General features: G+C 41.6%; 1 protein-coding gene across 1 annotated transcript in view; it reads right to left on the bottom strand.

Moving 5' to 3' along the window:
• The window catches only part of LOC106589815 (CUB and sushi domain-containing protein 1), a 406,652-nt gene that overhangs the window by 370,690 nt on the left and 14,315 nt on the right, over nt 1-21,647 (bottom strand). The window contains exon 2 of the mRNA XM_082970365.1: nt 17,200-17,474. Coding sequence (XP_082826491.1) covers nt 17,200-17,474 — 275 coding nt within the window. The remainder of the gene's footprint in view (nt 1-17,199; nt 17,475-21,647) is intronic.

Below are 21,647 nucleotides of genomic sequence, written 5' to 3'. Positions count from 1 at the left end.
CTGTCATGTTGTGTTCTGATGTTCTTATTCAATACAGTACTGTCATGTTGTGTTCTGATGTTCTTATTCAATACAGTACTGTCATGTTGTGTTCTGATGTTCTTAATCCCTCCAGTACTGTCATGTTGTGTTCTGATGTTCTTAATCCCTCCAGTACTGTCATGTTGTGTTCTGATGTTCTTAATCCCTCCAGTACTGTCATGTTGTGTTCTGCTGTTCTTATTCAATACAGTACTGTCATGTTGTGTTCTGATGTTCTTAATCCCTCCAGTACTGTCATGTTGTGTTCTGATGTTCTTATTCAATACAGTACTGTCATGTTGTGTTCTGATGTTCTTAATCCCTCCAGTACTGTCATGTTGTGTTCTGATGTTCTTAATCCCTCCAGTACTGTCATGTTGTGGTCTGATGTTCTTATTCCCTCCAGTACTGTCATGTTGTGTTCTGATGTTCTTAATCCCTCCAGTACTGTCATGTTGTGTTCTGATGTTCTTAATCCCTCCAGTACTGTCATGTTGTGTTCTGATGTTCTTATTCAATACAGTACTGTCATGTTGTGTTCTGATGTTCTTATTCAATACAGTACTGTCATGTTGTGTTCTGATGTTCTTAATCCCTCCAGTACTGTCATGTTGTGTTCTGATGTTCTTATTCCCTCCAGTACTGTCATGTTGTGTTCTGATGTTCTTATTCCACTCCAGTACTGTCATGTTGTGTTCTGATGTTCTTAATCCCTCCAGTACTGTCATGTTGTGTTCTGATGTTCTTATTCAATACAGTACTGTCATGTTGTGTTCTGATGTTCTTAATCCCTCCAGTACTGTCATGTTGTGTTCTGATGTTCTTAATCCCTCCAGTACTGTCATGTTGTGTTCTGATGTTCTTATTCCCTCCAGTACTGTCATGTTGTGTTCTGATGTTCTTATTCAATACAGTACTGTCATGTTGTGTTCTGATGTTCTTATTCAATACAGTACTGTCATGTTGTGTTCTGATGTTCTTATTCCCTCCAGTACTGTCATGTTGTGTTCTGATGTTCTTATTCCCTCCAGTACTGTCATGTTGTGTTCTGATGTTCTTATTCCCTCCAGTACTGTCATGTTGTGTTCTGATGTTCTTAATCCCTCCAGTACTGTCATGTTGTGTTCTGATGTTCTTAATCCCTCCAGTACTGTCATGTTGTGTTCTGATGTTCTTATTCCCTCCAGTACTGTCATGTTGTGTTCTGATGTTCTTATTCAATACAGTACTGTCATGTTGTGTTCTGATGTTCTTATTCCCTCCAGTACTGTCATGTTGTGTTCTGATGTTCTTATTCCATCCAGTACTGTCATGTTGTGTTCTGATGTTCTTAATCCCTCCAGTACTGTCATGTTGTGTTCTGATGTTCTTATTCAATACAGTACTGTCATGTTGTGTTCTGATGTTCTTATTCAATACAGTACTGTCATGTTGTGTTCTGATGTTCTTATTCAATACAGTACTGTCATGTTGTGTTCTGATGTTCTTATTCAATACAGTACTGTCATGTTGTGTTCTGATGTTCTTATTCCCTCCAGTACTGTCATGTTGTGTTCTGATGTTCTTATTCCCTCCAGTACTGTCATGTTGTGTTCTGATGTTCTTAATCCCTCCAGTACTGTCATGTTGTGTTCTGATGTTCTTAATCCCTCCAGTACTGTCATGTTGTGTTCTGATGTTCTTATTCCCTCCAGTACTGTCATGTTGTGTTCTGATGTTCTTAATCCCTCCAGTACTGTCATGTTGTGTTCTGATGTTCTTATTCCATCCAGTACTGTCATGTTGTGTTCTGATGTTCTTAATCCCTCCAGTACTGTCATGTTGTGTTCTGATGTTCTTATTCCCTCCAGTACTGTCATGTTGTGTTCTGATGTTCTTATTCCCTCCAGTACTGTCATGTTGTGTTCTGATGAAGGAAAAGGAAATGGCAAAGTGATTTGGGAAAATCTCAACAAACTAACAGGGAGAGGAGCTGAAGTCCAAAAAAACATCCTGAATTAAAGGTTAATGGGATTCTAATTCAAGACTCATATTTCATATCCACCACCTTTAACCAGTTTTTTGTTGACTCTGTCAGGGAACAGGCTCAAAGATTTTCAACCAAAACCACAGTTCCCATAGACAATAATAAACCAATATTCAGAATTCCTGAAATCTCAGCGTCAGCAGTGGACAGTATTATTAGCTTCTTCAGGAGCTCTAGAACAAAATATGTATTTTGTCTAAACACTGTATTCATGAAAAGACACAAATATTCTCTGATTGTCCCTATTGTACATCTAGTTAATCTGTCCATCAAATATGGGTTCTTCACCAATGCTTGGAAGTCTGCTGTACTGGTACCTGTTTTAAAATCTGGTGACCCAACACTGGTGGAAGATTACCAACCTATAAGCATTCTTCCAGTGCTATCAAAAGTAGCTGAAAGATGGGTGGCTGATCATCTGACTGATCACCTCATTCAGGGCAACTCCATACATCAAATGCCATTCGGTTTCAGAACTAACCATTCTACCGAAACAGCCAATTGATATTTTCTGGAGTGCATTAAATCTAAACTGGACATAGGTGGTGAAGTCGGCCAGTCTTTTTGGATCTTAAAAAGATCTTTGATACTGTGAATCATGAGGTCCTCATATCCAAACTATCCTCCCTTACTGTGTCCACTGAAGTTATATGCCAGACTGTGTGTTGATCGTTCGTTCTCTTTTGTTATTTTGGTATTCATTTTGGAGTTAATAAACCTCAAGATGAGCTTACATATACCTGCTGCGTTTTGGTCCTCCTTAACCAACGACAACCGTGACAAACCCCGGGTCATTGACATACAGTTGAAGTCAAAAGTTTACATACACTTCGGTTGGAGTCATTAAAACTCGTTTTTCAACCACTCCACAAATTTCTTGTTAACAAACTATAGTTTTGACAAATCGGTTAGGACAAATACTTTGTGCATGACACAAGTAATTTTTCCAACAATTGTTCACAGACTGATTATTTCACTTATAATTCACAGTATCACAATTCCAGTGGATCAGAAGTTTACATACACTAAGTTGACTGTGCCTATAAACAGCTTGTAAAATTCCAGAAAATAATGTCATGGCTTTAGAAGCTTCTGATAGGCTAATTGACATAATTTGAGTCAATTGGAGGTGTACCTGTGGATGTATTTCAGGGCCTACCTTCAAACTCAGTGCCTCTTTGCTTGACATCATGGGAAAATCAAAAGAAATCAGCCAAGACCTCAGAAAAAAGATTGGAGACCTCCACAAGTCTGGTCCATCCTTGGGAGCAATTTCCAAACGCCTGAAGGTACCACGTTCACCTGTACAAACAATAGTACGCAAGTATAAACAGCCGTCATACCGCTCAGGAAGGAGACGCATTCTGTCTCCTAGAGATGAACGTACTTTGGTGCGAAAAGTGCAAATCAATCCCAGAACAGCAAAGGACCTTGAAGATGCAGGAGGAAACAGGTACAAAAGTATCTATATCCACAGTAAAACGAGTCCTATATCGACATAACCTGAAAGTCCACTCAGCAAGGAAGACGCCACTGCTCCAAAACTGCCATAAAAAAAGCCAGACTACATTTTGCATCTGCACATGAGGACAAATATTGTACTTTTTGGAGAATTGTCCTCTGGTCTGATGAAACAAAAATAGAACTGTTTGGCCATAATGAACATTGTTATGTATGGAAGAAAAAGGGGAAGCTTGCAAGCCGAAGAATACCATCCCAACCGTGAAGCATGGGGGTGGCAGCATCATGTTGTGGGGGTGCTTTGCTGCAGGAGGGACTGGTGCATTTCCAAAATAGATGGCATCATGAGGATGAAAAACATCTCAAGATGGGTCTTCCAAATGGACAATGACCCCAAGCATATTTCCAAAGTTGTGGCAAAATGGCTTAAGGACAACAAAGTCAAGGTATTGGAGTGGCCATCACAAAGCACCGACCTCAATCCTATAGAAAATTTGTGGGCAGAACTGAAAAAGCGTGTGCGAGCAAGGAGGCCTACAAACCTGACTCAGTTACACCAGCTCTGTCAGGAGGAATGGGCCAAAATTCACCCAACTTATTGTGGGAAGCTTGTGGAAGGCTACCCGAAGCGTTTGACCCAAGTTAAACAATTTAAAGGCAATGCTACCAAATACTAATTGGGTATATGTAAACTTCTGACCCACTGGGAATGTGATGAAAGAAATAAAAGCTGAAAGAAATCATTTTCTACTATTATTCTGATATTTCACATCCTTAAAATAAAGTGGTGATCCTAACTGACCTAAGACAGGGAATTTTTACTAGGATTAAATGTCCGGAATTGTGAAAAACTGAGTTTAAATGTATTTTGCTAAGGTCTATGTAAACTTCTGACTTCAACTGTAGGTAATATCACCTCCACAACATTTTCACTTCAGCTGTAAATAGTGGAGGCCTGTCTCAGTCTCCAGTATTTATGCTGCAATAGTTTATGTGTTGGGGGCTAGGTTCAGTCTGTTATTTCTGGAGTATTTCTCCTGTCTTATCCGGTGTCCTGTGTGAATTTAAGTATGCTCCCTCTAATTCTCTCGCTCCCTTTTTCTCTTTCTCTTTCGCGCTCTCTTCTCTCAGAGGACCTGAGCTCTAGGACCATGCCTCAGGACTACCTGGCCTGATGACTCCTTGCTGTCCCTAGTCCACCTGGCCATGCTGCTGCTCCAGTTTCAACTGTTCTGCCTGCGGCTCTGGAATCCTGACCTGTTCACTGAACGTGCTACCTTGTCCCGGATCTGCTGTTTTGGACTCTCTCTCTACCGCACCTGCTGTCTCTAACTCTGAATGATCAGCTATGAATAGCCAACTGACATTTACTTCTGAGGTGCTGCCCTGTTGCACCCTCTACAACCACTGTGATTATTATTATCTGACCCTGCTGGTCATCTATGAACATTTGAACATCTTGGCCATGTTCTGTTATAATCTCCACACAGCAGAGCCAGAAGAGGACAGGCCACCCCTCAGAGCCTGGTTCCTCTCTAGGTTTCCTCCTAGGTTCCGGCCTTTCTAGAGAGTTTTTCTGGCCACCGTGCTTCTACATCTGCATTGCTTGCTGTTTGGGGTTTTAGGCTGGGTTTCTGTACAGCACTTTGTGACATTGGCTGATGTAAAAAGGGCTTTAAAAATACACTTGATGTCACGTCCTGACCAGTATAAGGTTAATTGGTATTGTAGTTTGGTCAGGACGTGGCAGAGGGTATTTGTTTTATGTGGTTCGGGGTGGTGTTTTGGAAAATAGGGTGTTTGATTTAGTGTTTCCGGGGTTTTGGTTTATGGTCTGTGTGTATGTATTTCTATGTGTTATCTAGTTAGTTGTATGTCTATGTTTGGTTAATTGGGGTGGACTTCCAATTGAAGGCAGCTGTGTGGTGTTGCCTTTGATTGGAAGTCCTATATTAGTTGGGTGTGTTTGTTTGTCTAATTGTGGGAGATTGTCTTTGGATTTGCTGTGTTGCCTTCAAGGCTGTCATTTTGTCGTTCGTTCTCTGTTGTTATTTTTGTGTTAATTTTGGATGGAATAAATGTTCAAAATGAACAACCGCATGCCTGCTGCGTTTTGGTCCTCCTTCACCGACGACAACTTTTGTGACAGAATCTCCCACCAACAAAGGACCAAGCAGCGGAAGAAGGCTGGCGAGGTAAGGGAGACCGAGAGGCACCCCCAATAATTTTTTAGGGGGGGGGCACAAGAGGAGTTTTGCGGGGCAAGAATGGAGCCCCAGGCCAGCTCCCCGCACTAGCATGGAGGTGCGTGTTCACAATCTGGTACGCCCAGTACCAGCACCACGCACTAGCCTTCAAGTGCGTAAACCCAGCCACGCCAGTCAACAGTCACCGGAGCTGCCCGCCAGTCAACAGTCGTCATCAGAGCTGCCCGCCAGTCAACAGTCGTCATCAGAGCTGCCCGCCAGTCAACAGTCGTCATCAGAGCTGCCCGCCAGTCAACAGTCGTCATCAGAGCTGCCCGCCAGTCAACAGTCGTCATCAGAGCTGCCCGCCAGTCAACAGTCGTCGTCAGAGCTGCCCGCCAGTCAACAGTCGTCGTCAGAGCTGCCCGCCAGTCAACAGTCGTCATCAGAGCTGCCCGCCAGTCAACAGTCGTCATCAGAGCTGCCCGCCAGTCAACAGTCGTCATCAGAGCTGCCCGCCAGTCAACAGTCGTCATCAGAGCTGCCCGCCAGTCAACAGTCGTCGGAGCTGCCCGCCAGTCAGCAGTCGTCGGAGCTGCCCGCCAGTCAACAGTTGCCGGAGCGGCCAGACTGCGCTGAACTGCCGGAGTGGCCAGACTGCGCTGAACTGCCGGAGTGGCCAGACTGCGCTGAACTGCCGGAGTGGCCAGACTGCCCTGAACTGCCGGAGTGGCCAGACTGCCCTGAACTGCCGGAGTGGCCAGACTGCCCTGAACTGCCGGAGTGGCCAGACTGCCCTGAACTGCCGGAGTGGCCAGACTGCCCTGAACTGCCAGAGTGGCCAGACTGCCCTGAACTGCCGGAGTGGCCAGACTGCCCTGAACTGCCGGAGTGGCCAGACTGCGCTGAACTGCCGGAGTGGCCAGACTGCGCTGAACTGCCGGAGTGGCCAGACTGCGCTGAACTGCCGGAGTGGCCAGACTGCGCTGAACTGCCGGAGTGGCCAGACTGCGCTGAACTGCCGGAGTGGCCAGACTGCCCTGAACTGCCGGAGTGGCCAGACTGCCCCGAGTGGCCAGACTGCCCCGAGTGGCCAGACTGTCCCGAGTGGCCAGACTGTCCCGAGTGGCCAGACTGTCCCGAGTGGCCAGACTGTCCCGAGTTGCCCGACTGTCCCGAGTTGCCAGACTGCCCCGACTGTCCCGAGTTGCCAGACTGCCCCGACTGTCCCGAGTTGCCAGACTGCCCCGACAGCCTGGAACGGCCTGAGCCGGAGCCACCTCCAGAGATAGGTGGGTTGGGGAGGGGGGGTGTAGCACAGTGTCGTCGTTGACGGCAGCCACCCTCCCTTCCCTCCCTTTAGTAAGGGGGAATTTTCTTTTTGGTGTTGCTTGGGGTTATTTTTGTTAAGGTGCTTCCGGGGTTAGCACCTTTAAGGGGGGGGTACTGTCACGTCCTGACCAGTATAAGGTTAATTGGTATTGTAGTTTGGTCAGGACGTGGCAGAGGGTATTTGTTTTATGTGGTTCGGAAAATATGTGTTTTGGAAAATAGGGTGTTTGATTTAGTGTTTCCGGGGTTTTGGTTTATGGTCTGTGTGTATGTATTTCTATGTGTTATCTAGTTAGTTGTATGTCTATGTTTGGTTAATTGGGGTGGACTTCCAATTGAAGGCAGCTGTGTGGTGTTGCCTTTGATTGGAAGTCCTATATTAGTTTGGTGTGTTTGTTTGTCTAATTGTGGGAGATTGTCTTTGGATTTGCTGTGTTGCCTTCAAGGCTGTCATTTTGTCGTTCGTTCTCTGTTGTTATTTTTGTGTTCATTTTGGATGGAATAAATGTTCAAAATGAACAACCGCATGCCTGCTGCGTTTTGGTCCTCCTTCACCGACGACAACTTTTGTGACACTTGATTGATTGATTGTTGCATTATTGATGTTGATTCATGTGCACTGTCCCCTATAAATACATAAATACAATAAAATAAAACATTTGCATGTCCTTTTATACATTGTTATGTTGACCTTGAACGCTGTACACCAGTTTGTTAGGTACACCACACGGTTCACAAATGGTTCACGCCTACAGACAGGGAAGGGGATACCTCGTCGGTTGCACAACTGAATGTATTCAACCGAATGTGTCTTCTGCGGGGGGCTGCCTTAATCGACATCATCGGCGCCCGGGGAGCAGTTGTTGTTGGGGTAAACTCCCTTGCTCAAGGGCAGAACTGTCGCTTTTTCCACCTTGCCGTCTCAGGGATTCTAAAAAGCAACCTTTCAGTTACTCTCCCAATGCTCTAACCGCTAGGCTACCTGCTGCCAGTGAGTGACATGGTCATGGCTATATAAAACAGGCAGACAGGCATCGAGGCATTCAGTTACTGTTTAATTGAGCGTTATAATGGGCAAAACAAATGACCTAAGCGACTTTGAGCGTGGTATGATTGTCGGTTCCAGTGTCTCAAAAACGGTCGGTTCCTGGGATTTTAATGCACGACAGTGTCAAGGGTTTCCCGAGAATGGCGCGACAAACAAAAAACATCCAGTCAACAGTAGTCCTGTGGGCAAAAACAGCATATTGATGAGAGGTTGAAAAAGAATGGGAAGAATCGTGCAAGCTTACAGGCATGCTACAAACAACCACACCGGGTTCCACTCCTATAAGATAAACCTGAGGAATGGCTGGTCCGACGAATCCTGGTTCCTGTTGCGTCATGCTGATGGCAGAGTCAAGATTTGGTGTAAACAGCAGAGTCCATGGCCCGATCCTGCCTGGTGTCAACGGTACAGGCTGGTGGTGTAACGGTGTAGGGAATGTTTTCCTGGTACGCGTTAGGTCCCTTGATACCAACTGAGCAAAGTTTGAACGTTTCCAACACCTTGTAGAATCCAAGCCCCAAATAATTCAGGCTGTTCTGGAGGCAAAGGGGGGTCCGACCGGTTACTAGATGGGTGTTCTAATTAACTACCAATGTACTGAGTGCATAATGAAATGTATATTTATCATCAGCTTGGTATTTTAACACTGGCCAAGAGACTGACTGACATTTTAATTGATCTATGGCTCTGAAGCGTTACAGATTGTAACGGCCGTCATATGAAGTGGACCAAGGCGCAGCGGGTTGAGTGCTCATTTTAACTTTTATTTGAATAAACTTGAACACTTAACAAAAATAACAAAACGAACGACAGCTAAACAGTTTTGCAGGCTAACCCTAGCAGTGCAAAAACAACTTCCCACAAACCACAGGTGAAAAAAGGGCTACCTAAGTATGACTCCCAATCAGCAACAACGATGTACAGCTGTTCCTGATTGAGATCCATACCAGGCCAACAAAGAAATGCACAACCTAGAAAATCATAGAAATACAAAACCAGAACAATACCCAAAAACCCTGGAACACATAAAACAAACACCCCTCTTACATAATTACATATCCCAACAAACCCTGAACCACATAAAACAAACACCCCCTGCCACGTCCTGACCAAACTACAATAACAAAGAACCCCTTACTGGTCAGGACGTGACACAGAATGCGCAATAGAAAATTAAAGGTAATATCAGATTGAGCTAACATATGCAGTTTTTACCGTGAGTGCAGTCTCCACCAACGCAGGAACTTTGCCTTTAAATTTCAATCGCACTGTAAAGCTGAACTTCTGCGATACAGATTGAATAAAGCCCAAGTAATGCTACAGGGCACAGCTACTGTATGCACTTGAAATTCAAACTTAACTTCCTTATTCATATCCTCCTGTACTACACTTCCACAAAGCTTGGTTTGCATTTTGCATGGGCAGATTGTGCAGAGGGATGATGGATACAAATCCAGAGAGAGCACACATGACTTATAACCCAGCAGGTTGTTTCGGGTGGGTGGAGTTCGCCTGCGATTTCAAGCCATTTGTTGTGAAACGTTTCACTGAATGTATTGCTCTGAGCAAAGGCTAAGCCAAGCGAGCTGAATCGAGTGCAACCAGAGTCAAGGAAATCTAGCAATGTCCAACAAGCACAGATTCTAAAGACATGTTGCGCTTAGACATTGAATTGGACAGACGCTTTTAGAATTTACATTAAGGCATTGCCAACTAAGTCACGTGTGTTCAGTGTCACAGACTCCCCACTGTAGGTTCATATTGACAGGTTTTCTACAGATTTGTGGATACATCACGACACCCATCTGTTCACTTCCATTTTAAAACTAAACAGTCAATCAATATTAGCTTAATACCGTTTCAGGTTTTGTCTTTTCAATATCTCAGATCATTAAAATAAGATTAAGATTGTCAGGACATCCATTAAGGATTTGGGCTAATATGAACTTTATAACACACACACACGCACGCACACACACACGTTAAGGTTAATAAAATTATTAAACTAAGGGAGGGGCTGGATGAAATATAATCATTCTCTGAAGGTAGTTGATATACAAAGTGAACATGACTTCATTACTTGATTCCTTTTTGTGATATTTTGTATCATAATCCTAATGACTATATCAACTCTTTTAATTTTTTAAGAGGATCGAGGAGTATGGATTTTTAAACACCCTCGAGCAGGGTATCGCAGACCACTTAAAAAGGACAATAAGAAGTTCATTAAGCTTATGTGAACAGCCTGTGAATAGAAAATGAATGAGATGGAAGTCGCATAAAACCATCCAAGGATGGCTTATTTTATGTACAAACAGCGAAAGTGCTATGATGCACAGCAAAGTATGTAGTATTTCTAGAAACAGTAAGAGATCTAAAGCGATGATTAACACCAGTCTCTCTTAGCGACACTGCATGCCCTACATATTAGCCCTGTAGTGAAACTGCAGAACTAAGGCCTACACCTTTAAATCTGTACAACAGTCTCTGTCTTTAGCTTTGGTAAGTACACAAACCCATGGAAAACACAACTTAACACATACTTAAAACACAACTGAACACATACTTAAAACACAACTGAACACATACTTAAAACACAACTGAACGCATACTTAAAACACAACTGAATGCATACTTAAAACACAGTTGAACGCATACTTAAAACACAACTGAACTCATACGTAAAGCACAACTAAACACATACTTAAAGCACAACTGAACGCATACATAAGGCACAACTGAACGCATACTTAAAGCACAACTGAACGCATACCTAAAGCACAACTGAACGCATACTTAAAGAACAACTGAATGCATACTTAGAAAACAACTGAACGCATACTTAAAGCACAACTGAATGCATACTTAGATAACAACTGAATGCATACTTAAAACACAACTGAACTCATACTTAAAGCACAACTGAACGCATACTTAAGCACAACTGAACGCATACTTAAAGCACAGCTGAACGCATACTTAAAACAACTGAACGCATACTTAGAACACAACTGAGTACATACTTAGAACACAACTGAACGCATACCTAAAGAACAACTGAATGCATACTTAGAAAACAACTGAGTACATACTTAGAACACAACTGAACGCATACCTAAAGAACAACTGAATGCATACTTAGAAAACAACTGAACGCATACTTAAAGCACAACTGAACGCATACTTAAGCACAACTGAACGCATACTTAAAACAACTGAGTACATACTTAGAACACAACTGAACGCATACTTAAAACAACTGAATGCATACTTAGAACACAACTGAACGCATACTTAAAACAACTGAATGCATACTTAGAACACAACTGAACGCATACTTAAAACAACTGAAGGCATACTTAGAACACAACTGAACGCATACTTAAAACAACTGAATGCATACTTAAAACACAACTGAACGCATACTTAAAACACAACTGAATGCATACTTAAAACACAACTGAATGCATACTTAAAACACAACTGAACGCATACGTAAAGCACAACTAAACACATACTTAAAGCACAACTGAACACATACATAAAGCACAGCTGAACGCATACTTAAAACAACTGAATGCATACTTAGAACACAACTGAACGCATGTACTGCACTATACTGTGATGAGGTAAGCACCAGTGCATTGTCTCCATCTCCAATCAGGAAGAGTTACTCTTTGTCAGGCCATATGCATATGTCAGGGATTTATCTCTAAATATTTTCCCTCTCTGATCAGGCCACATTCAGCATCTGCACAGAATCCCTTCCAGTCTATCTGTCTGCAGCTAGTTCAGTACCAGATTAAATGAGACCTCAAATCCATTGGCATGCTGTTGTTCTTTTTGCATCTGCATTAGGCCACTTTCTTTCAGCATACAAAATGGCAAAACACAATAATGATAATAATGATAACGATAAACATCATCACCATCATTATATATCAATAATAATAGTAGTAGTGGTTTTACTATAGCTACTCCACATTCTGCTATTTGTGCAAGCCCAGGCAGTCCATTGGTCTGCTATTTGTGCAAGCCCAGGCAGTCCATTGGTCTGCTATTTGTGCAGGCCCAGGCAGTCCATTGGTCTGCTATTTGTGCAAGCCCAGGCAGTCCATTGGTCTGCTATTTGTGCAGGCCCAGGCAGTCCATTGGTCTGCTATTTGTGCAAGCCCAGGCAGTCCATTGGTCTGCTATTTGTGCAAGCCCAGGCAGTCCATTGGTCTGCTATTTGTGCAAGCCCAGGCAGTCCATTGGTCTGCTATTTGTGCAAGCCCAGGCAGTCCATTGGTCTGCTATTTGTGCAGGCTTAAGCAGTCCATTGGATTTCATAGACATGACAGTAAGGGGCTACGGTGCCTTCAGAAAGTATTCATACCCCTTGACATTTTCCACATATTTTGTTGTGTTACATTCTCAATTTAAAATGTATTCAATTTAGATGTTGGGGTCACTGGCCTACACACAATACTCCATAATGTTATACAATTATGTTTTTTTTTACTAGTTAATTCAAAATGAAAAGCTAAAACGTTGTGAGTCAGTACTGCCCTACCAATCAAACAGGCAGTAACTGCTCATAGCGCGGAACTGAGAAAAAGGGCTTTTATTTACCCTTGTTTCACAGTAACTTTGTACAGGTACTGCTTTCATGACCCCCATTTTCTCCAAAAACACAATACAATAGAGGCAGGATACTTGTCCACATGATTAAGCATGTATTTAATGTAGCAAAAATGACATTAACACATTTTTGACCAAATGAGCAGTTACTGCTTTTTTGCTTGGTAGGGTAGAATAAGTATTCAACCCCTTTGTTATGGCAAGCCTAAATAAGTTCAGGAGTAAAATTGTGCTTAACAAGTCACATTATAAGTAGCATGGGCTCGCTGTGTGTGCAATAATTAACAATTAATGACTACCCCATCTCTGTACCCCACACATACAATTATCTGTAAGGTCCCTCAGTCGAGCAGTGAATTTCAAACACAGATTCAACCACAAAGACCAGGTAGGTTTTCCAATGCCTCACAAAGAAGGGCACCTATTGGTAGTTGGGTAAAACATTTAAAAAGCATACATTGAAAAGCATACAGCTTACTCAGTTGCCAGAGGGGAAGGCCATTTTTCTCCAACTGCATTGTTGGTTAAGGGCTTGTTAGTAAGCATTTCATGGTAAGGTCTACAACTGATGTATTCGGCGCATGTGACAAATAAAATTGTATTTTATTTTATTTGAAACCGCTCAGGGATTTCACCATGAGGCCTATGGTGACTTTAAAACAGTTAATGGCTGTGATAGGAGCAAACTGTGGATGGATCAACAACATTGTAGTTACTCCACAATACTAATCTAACTGACAGCGTGAAAAGAAGGAAGCCTGTAAAGAATAAAAATATTCTAAAACATGCAAGGCACTAAAGCAATACTACAAAAAATGTGGCAAAGCAATTAAGTTCACTTTTGTCCTGAATACAAAGGGTTATGTTTGGGGCAAATCCAACGCAACACATTAATGAGTACCACTCTCCATATTTTCAAGCATAGTGGTGGCTGCATCATGTTATGGGTATGCTAATAATCATTAAGGACTGGGGAGTTTTTCAGGATAAAAAATAAATGTAATGGACACAGACAAAATCCTGGAGGAAAACCTGGTTCAGTCTGCTTTCCACCTGACACTGGGAGATGAATTCACCTTTCAGCAGGACAATAACCTACAACATGTTCTGGAGTGGCCGAGTTACAGTTTTGACTTAAATCTACTTGAAAATCTATTGCAAGACCTGAAAATGGTTGTCTTGCAATGGTCAACAACCAATTTGAAAAAGCTTGAAGAATTAAAAAAAAAACTTATGGGCACAATCCAGGTGTGGAAAGCTCTTAGAGATTTACCCAGAAAGACTTACAGAAAGCTGTAATCGCTGCCAAATATGCTTCTATAAAGTATTGACTCAGAGGTGTGAATACTTATATGTATGTAAATTAGATATTTCTGTATTTCATGTTCAACACATTTGCTAACATTTCTAAAAACATGTTTTCATGTTGTCATTACCGTGTATTGTGTGTAGATGGGTGAGGAAAATATATATTTAAACCATTTTGAATTCAGGCTGTAACAAAATGTGGAATAAGTCAAGGGCTATGAATACATTCTGAAGGCACTGTATATGCTACATAAAAACTTAATAGGCTTCTCTTTACCTCCTAGACTTCTGCTTGCAACAGCAGAATGCATGTTACATCTGCGTCATTATACTAGGTGCTATGCATGGAATCACATTGAGCGGGTGCTGTCTAACACTTTCTATTAATTAAGTAAGTAGCCTTGGCTTGTGCAAGACGGTACGGCTCATAGAAGCAGGAGCCTATCTGCCGTTTCTGTAACATGAGGCAGCTTGATGTACAACTACACCCCTGGATAGGACACTAGTCAATCACAGGGCCTTACCCCCAATCTATCTCCTTAATACTGATTGGCAAGCAGAGAAGCGCCAGATCCCATTTTAGAGTCTTTGGTTTGACTTGACCAGGGAATCAAACTCCCAACATTCCAATCTCAGTGTGAACACTCAAACCACAATGGCACTGAGTTGATCAACACTTTCTATTACCACTCACATCATTTACTTTGTAAATACTGTAAAACCAAGGTAAATACAAGGGAATCGAACTGGCTTGCCTAGTTAAATAAAGGTTAAATAAAATGAATAAATAAAATTTTAAAAAATTTCAGCAGCAAAAGTTTATCTTCAACCTCTTTATGCAAATAGTTGTGTTAATCATCTGTTACTTAAAGCTTTCTGCATCTAATTAAAGCCATTCCGTTTTCACTTGGAACACAAGTATTTTGAGATTGCCTTTATTGATTGCAGGTTCCCATTATTCACTTCAACACCCAGAGGATGCCCTCCGTACCAACCTATCGGCATACTTCAAACCTGGTAAGTGCAACATTGGCAACCACGGGGATGCCGTTTAGCCTGCATGTCATTACCAATGTTCACTTGTTTCAGAAGTTTTGAGTTAATTGTCTCTTTTATGGCAAGATAGACTCACTGTGGTACTTTAATGTCACGACTTCCGCCGAAGTCGGCTCCTCTCCTTGTTCGGGCGGTGTTCGGGGGTCGACATCACCGGCTTTCTAGCCATCGCCGCTCCATTTTTCCATTGTTCCATTTGTTTTGTCTTGTTCCCTGCACACCTGGTTTTCATTCCCTAATCACACTGCATGTATTTATCCCTCTGTTCCCCTCCATGTCTTTGTGTGAAATTGTAATTGTTATGTGTTTCGTGTGTATGCGCTAGGCTGGGTTTTTTCCCGTATTTTCAGTGGTATTTCACGAAGGTTGTTTATTGTAACATTTGCTCATTTTGTTGGGACTGTTTCGCGCCTTGCACTTTATCCTTTGGCTGGAGGTTTTGACACAGTGGCGTCTGTCTGTTTTGTTGCCTCTACCCAACTAAAGTGTGCGCCTGTTCACAACTCTCTGCTCTCCTGCACCTGACTTCTCCGCCAGTAGCGCTCACCGTGACATTTAAGTACAGTTGGGAATGAATGAATGCCTTTATAACACCAATAGAACTATTCAGTGGGTACACAGGAATGTTCAACACAACAAAACTAAAATGTGTAGCACAAAAGCACAAAAATCTATATACTGAAATAAGCTGTCACGTCAGCATGTACAGTGCCTTTAGAAAGTATTCATACCCTTGTCTTATTCCACATGTTGTTGTGTTACAGCCTGATTTCAAAATTGATTAATTATAGTACAGTAGTAGCAAGCTATCAAAGTTGAGCTCCGGTCCTCCTTCTCATCTTCGCGCTGTCCTTCTCAAACTGAACAGAACATAGGCTATAGGCTAGCCCGCACGCAAGAGAGTGCATTTTTTGGACTAGGCATTCTAAAAAAATATTTTGGGAAAAAAACTTTGACTCTCCTCCTGAACTTCCACCTACAGAACTTCCACCTAACTTCCAACTTCCCTACACAGCACTGCCATTGGTTAAGCAGCACATAAACACGCTGTTGATCAACAAGAGCAGAGCAGGCCGAGCTCAGGGTTGGAATATCCACTGCAGTGTGTGATGCTGCCTTGTTTTATTTACTCCATCCCAGCATCTATCTTTGAAATGTAACTTTGTTCTGAGCTTCTCCCAGCATGCACTTCATAGCCTATAGCCTATAGGCTATGGATTATTTTATGGAGACCACACTAAATAGTCTATAGGTGCAATTGATATTGCGCGCCCAGCGCAGAATCATAGATGAGGGGCAGCATCGGGCACACATCAATATATAGCTTAATAAGCAAATAATTGTAAAACACTGAGAAATATTGAAATGTCATCAATTGCAAATTATATGACCCTCCTCTAGACTAGATATTAAAAAAATCTAAACCGCCCCCTTGACTGAAATTGAAAAAGCCTGATCCTCCCCCATTTTCCTCCAGGTAACCATTTAGTCAATTTCGAACCGTCCCTAATTAATAACTTAACCGTGTTCAAAGGAAATTCAATGTCTGATTTTTTATTTATTTTACCCATCTACTAATAGATGCCCTTCTTTGCAAGGCATTGAAAAACCTCCCTGGTGTTTGTGGTTGAATCTGTGTCTGAAATTCACTGCTCGACTGAGGGACCAAACAGATAATTGTATGTGTGGGGTACGGAGATGAGGTAGTCATTCAAAAATCATGCTAAACACTATTATTGCACACAGAGCGAGTCCATTCAATTTATTATGTGACTTGTTAAGCACATTTGTCCTCCTAAACCTATTTAGGCTTGCCATAACAAAGGTGTTAAATGCTTATTGACTCAAGACATTTGAGCTTTTTCATTTTTTCATTTTAAACAAGTGACAAAAATCTAAATGGAATCAAATTTAAATTCAGGCTGTAACACCACAACATTTTTAAAATGTCAAGGGGTGTATATTAACTGTATATTAACAACTTGACATTGCTAGCGCCACACAGGATCACTAATGTTACAACAATACAGTAGTACTAAAATCAAATGAACGCAAAACCAAGTCATTGTTAAGAAATGTTCTCAGATCACCACCCAGTAGACCTACATAGAACATATGGGTAAGTAAAAGTCTGTTACCTCATTTTCAGGTTTCCTGGCTGTGGTTGTCCGTCATAAATAGAGACGATGTCACAGTCCTCTTCAAGAGCAAAGGTGTGAAATGACAACTGTATCCTGTTTCGTTCTCCTGTGATGATGATCCAGGTACAGTTGGCATAGTTTGGGTAGCCGTGAGGAAAGCCAGGACTCTCTATCGTTCCATTTAGTCCTTGTGCAACACCACCACAAGTTTGACCTGAGGATAAAATCAAAGACAGACATAAGATATAATATGGATCTTTTAGATGACCAATCTAAGAATTTACACGCTGTAAATTCGGGAATATTATGCATGACTCAGGTGTGAAACAGCTATATATTGTTCTCAAATATGCCACTGAAACAGCATTTCTGTAGCACAACAAAGCACCCCCTCCATTACCCATTGGAAGCCTCAGGCCTGAACACAAGAACCTCTCTTCACAAACATTAAATATATATGTGTTTGGGTATGTTGACATATGCAAATGTATGGTAAATTTTCCTCGGTGCTCCATTTCACATGTCTCATCTCTCGCTGTGTCATATTGTGAGCAGCATAGGGGGACCTTCCAATATCTTGGCTTATTTATGATTGAAAAGCAGTATGCATGAAAGCGGAGTAATTTTGTATTGTTAACTAACGGACCCAAACTGAAAAGGTACCCAAACCCATTGGCCTTAATCATAATCTTACCTGGAGCAGAAAGAGAACTTGCAATCACTATTCAGAACTGTTCTCCAAGGTGAGAAATACAGCACACACAACAACGCTTGCACACAGCATGATTATACCAAGTCATTATACCTCATCAAAGAGGTGTAGAATCTTTGATGAAAGGAGATTATGCCATTGTCCTTTCAACCTCACAAGCTTTGCAATGAAAGAGTAACAAGGTTAAATCCTGCCATTCTTTGCCAAGAATCATTAGCTTAAAGTAAATAGAGTGTTTCTGCATGTAGATGTCAAGCAATGATTTCAATTAAATATGCTTGTTGCTAATACTCCCAGGCAGACATTTGTGTCAATCCAAAACCACTCATAGAAAAAAGACGACAGTAGCTGTAAGGTTAGCGCAATTTTGTTTTTCTAAGAAGCATGTTGTTGTTGTAAGAACTGTTATGTCAGAAATATAAACAGTCCACAATTGTATAGACTAGAGCTCTACATTGATAAATAACAATGGAACTAAAAGCATGGAGGTCTGTTCATATGTAAGAAGACAATTTTTGGAAACAAATGAAGATTTAAAAAAATGCTGACTAATCAAAGCTTTGTCAACGCTTCTGAGACAATATTTTGATAAATATGTTTCCATCAAATTACAAAATCAGAAGACCTCTGAAATCATAAGCAGCAATAGAAACAGCGTGGGTATCGTTCCACATCTTTTATTTTAATGTGAAACTTTGCTAAACAAACAATAAACTACAAACAAAAACACAAACCGTGACGAAAGAGGTGCAACATGCAATAACTCTAAATAATCTCCCACAAACACAGGTGGGAAAAACAACTACTTAAATATGATCCCCAATTAGAGACAACGATGACCAGCTGCCTCTGATTGGGGATCATACAAAAATCCCAACATAGAAAAAAGAAACTAAACCAAAACAACATAGAACTAAATAAACTAGATAAACCCCCCCCCCCCCCCCAGTCACGCCCTGACCTACTCTACCATAGAAAATAAGAGCTCTCTATGGTCAGGATGTGACAATCACTTCATGCCAAAACACCATTACTCAGAACATTAGTAATCCGTGAAGGACATGGAAGGTTAAAGAGGGTACTGGTAATTCAGCATTTTATGAAAACGTTTTGTTATGAATAAGATGGACATGTTATACCATATTTCTATGTAAAAGTTTGCACTTGTCAAAATGCTTGACTCTGTCAAATGTTTGGTGACAAATAAAACAGAAAGGGCTACAGTAGTTCAATAAGCTTGAGACGGTGTAACCATTTTGTCTCTCTACCATAGCACATTTCACACAAATAAATAGACAGTCTGCAGATGGGACATGCCATCTCTCCAATTTGTTGACACTCTTTGAGCACATCAAATGTGCCTAAAACATGCTCAGGCTGCAACCAGATGCTGCTTGATTTGTTTGATGCTGGACACCCTCAGACATCTGTATTCTGGTCCAATGCACTTTGTGTTTGTACTATAATACTGTAGGTTGGCATTTGGGTTCAGGACCATCTGTGTTGGCATATTTTCATCATCTTTTATTTGTTAGCATGACTGATAATCATAAGCTCAAATATAACTTGCAGGTCAAAAGCAAGTGCATTGTGGTTCATTACCAAAGTCACTATAAATCGCTTATTTGTTTTTCATCACAGACTGTTTTTCCCCCCAGTGCAACATTAATGAGATCCACAAGCAGGGATTCATTTTGTCAGGATAATACAGACTAATGCACTAGTTTGAAGTGACAGACAGTAGAGCTGCCTTTGCAGAGGTACAACTTGGTGTCGAACATGAAATACAGCCTTAATTGTGCCACTGATAGCACTCTGTATTGATTCATTAACATTATCACTGCAGTAGCCAACCTGTGGTCGATGGTCAATAAATTCCCACACTTTGCTTCCATAACAACCAAGCAGGGGTCAGCTTTTGAAATAGATAGCATTGAATAAACAGCCATATAACTCCATGAATAAAGAAAGAGAACTGACATCATGATGAATACCCAGTTGGTTGTTGATGAATACCCAGTTGGGGGAAGGGGGGGGGGGGCTTGTAGAAGCAATGGCAAATAATATTTTTATTAATGCACAGTAAACATGCTTCTAGAGGTCACTCCAGTGAGTGATCACAGCATGCATGTGTTAGAACAGGGACATCCGGAGCCTTTCAGATAAACACCAATCAGTACAGGACCACTTCTGCTGAAATAAGTTATCTACTTCACTGGCTTCATGGTCATCCCTTGGTGCAGTCCATAACAATTATCAATCTACAGACTATCAGTAACATTTCAACGAACAATCTACTAACCCTAACTCAAACCTTAATCCTTATCCTAACCCTAAACTCATCTCCAGTAACACCCAGTGACATCATCAAGTGATTTTAACCAATTATGAGTAGGCATTGCCTACTAATTGTCAACCAATTGGTTGATGATGTCATTGGAAACAGTTACCTTCTATCTCTTTTACTACAAAATATAGAAACACGCCATTTTCACATATTATGTTGATGTGGTGCTATAGATGATGATGAATATTTCCCTTTAACCCTAACCCTACCCCTGACTCTAACCTTAACCTTTAACCCTAACCCTAGCCCTGACTCTAACCTTAAGCTTTACCCTAACCCTACCCCTGACTCTAACCTTAATCTTTACCCTAACCCTACCCCTGACTCTAACCTTAATCTTTACCCTAACTCTACCCCTGACCCTAACCTTAATCTTTACCCTAACCCTACCCCTGACCCTAACCTTAATCTTTACCCTAACCCTACCCCTGACTCTAACCTTAACCTTTAACCCTAACCCTACCCCTGACTCTAACCTTAACCTTTAACCCTAACCCTAGCCCTGACTCTAACCTTAAGCTTTACCCTAACCCTACCCCTGACTCTAACCTTAATCTTTTCCCTAACCCTAACCCTACCCCTGACTCTAACCTTAATCTTTACCCTAACCCTACCCCTGACTCTAACCTTAATCTTTACCCTAACCCTACCCCTGACTCTAACCTTAATCTTTACCCTAACCCTACCCCTGACCCTAACCTTAATCTTTACCCTAACCCTACCCCTGACTCTAACCTTAATCTTTACCCTAACCCTACCCCTGACTCTAACCTTAATCTTTACCCTAACCCTAGCTCTGACTCTAACCTTAACCTTTAACCTTAACCCTACCCCTGACTCTAACCTTAACCTTAACCCTAACCCTAGCCCTGACTCTAACCTTAATATTTAAACCTAACCCTAGCCCTGACTCTAACCTTAATATTTAACCCTAACCCTACCCCTGACTCTAACCTTAATCTTTAACCCTAACCCTACCCCTGACTCTAACCTTAATCTTAACCCTAACCCTACCCCTGACTCTAACCTTAATCTTTACCCTAACCCTACCCCTGACTCTAACCTTAACCTTTACAATAACCCTAGCCCTGACTCTAACCTTAACCTTTATCCTAACTCGTATTCTAAATCTTAGCTTAACCCTAACCCTAGCCCTGACTCTAACCTTAACCTTTACCCTAACCCTTATTCTAAATCTTAGCTTAACCCTAACCCTAGCCCTGACTCTAACCTTAACCTTTACCCCTTATTCTAAATCTTAGCTTAACCCTAACCCTAACCCTAGCCCTGACTCTAACCTTAACCTTAACCCTAACTGTAACAGTGTAATGATGTTATTCTAACCTCTCATATAAGGTCAGAACCAGCTGTTAACACGAATAACAT

Source organism: Salmo salar, chromosome 28, assembly GCF_965601325.2.
Source record: "Salmo salar chromosome 28, fSalSal1, whole genome shotgun sequence".
NCBI lineage: Eukaryota > Metazoa > Chordata > Actinopteri > Salmoniformes > Salmonidae > Salmo > Salmo salar.
This window is presented reverse-complemented; position numbering and strand designations above follow the sequence as displayed.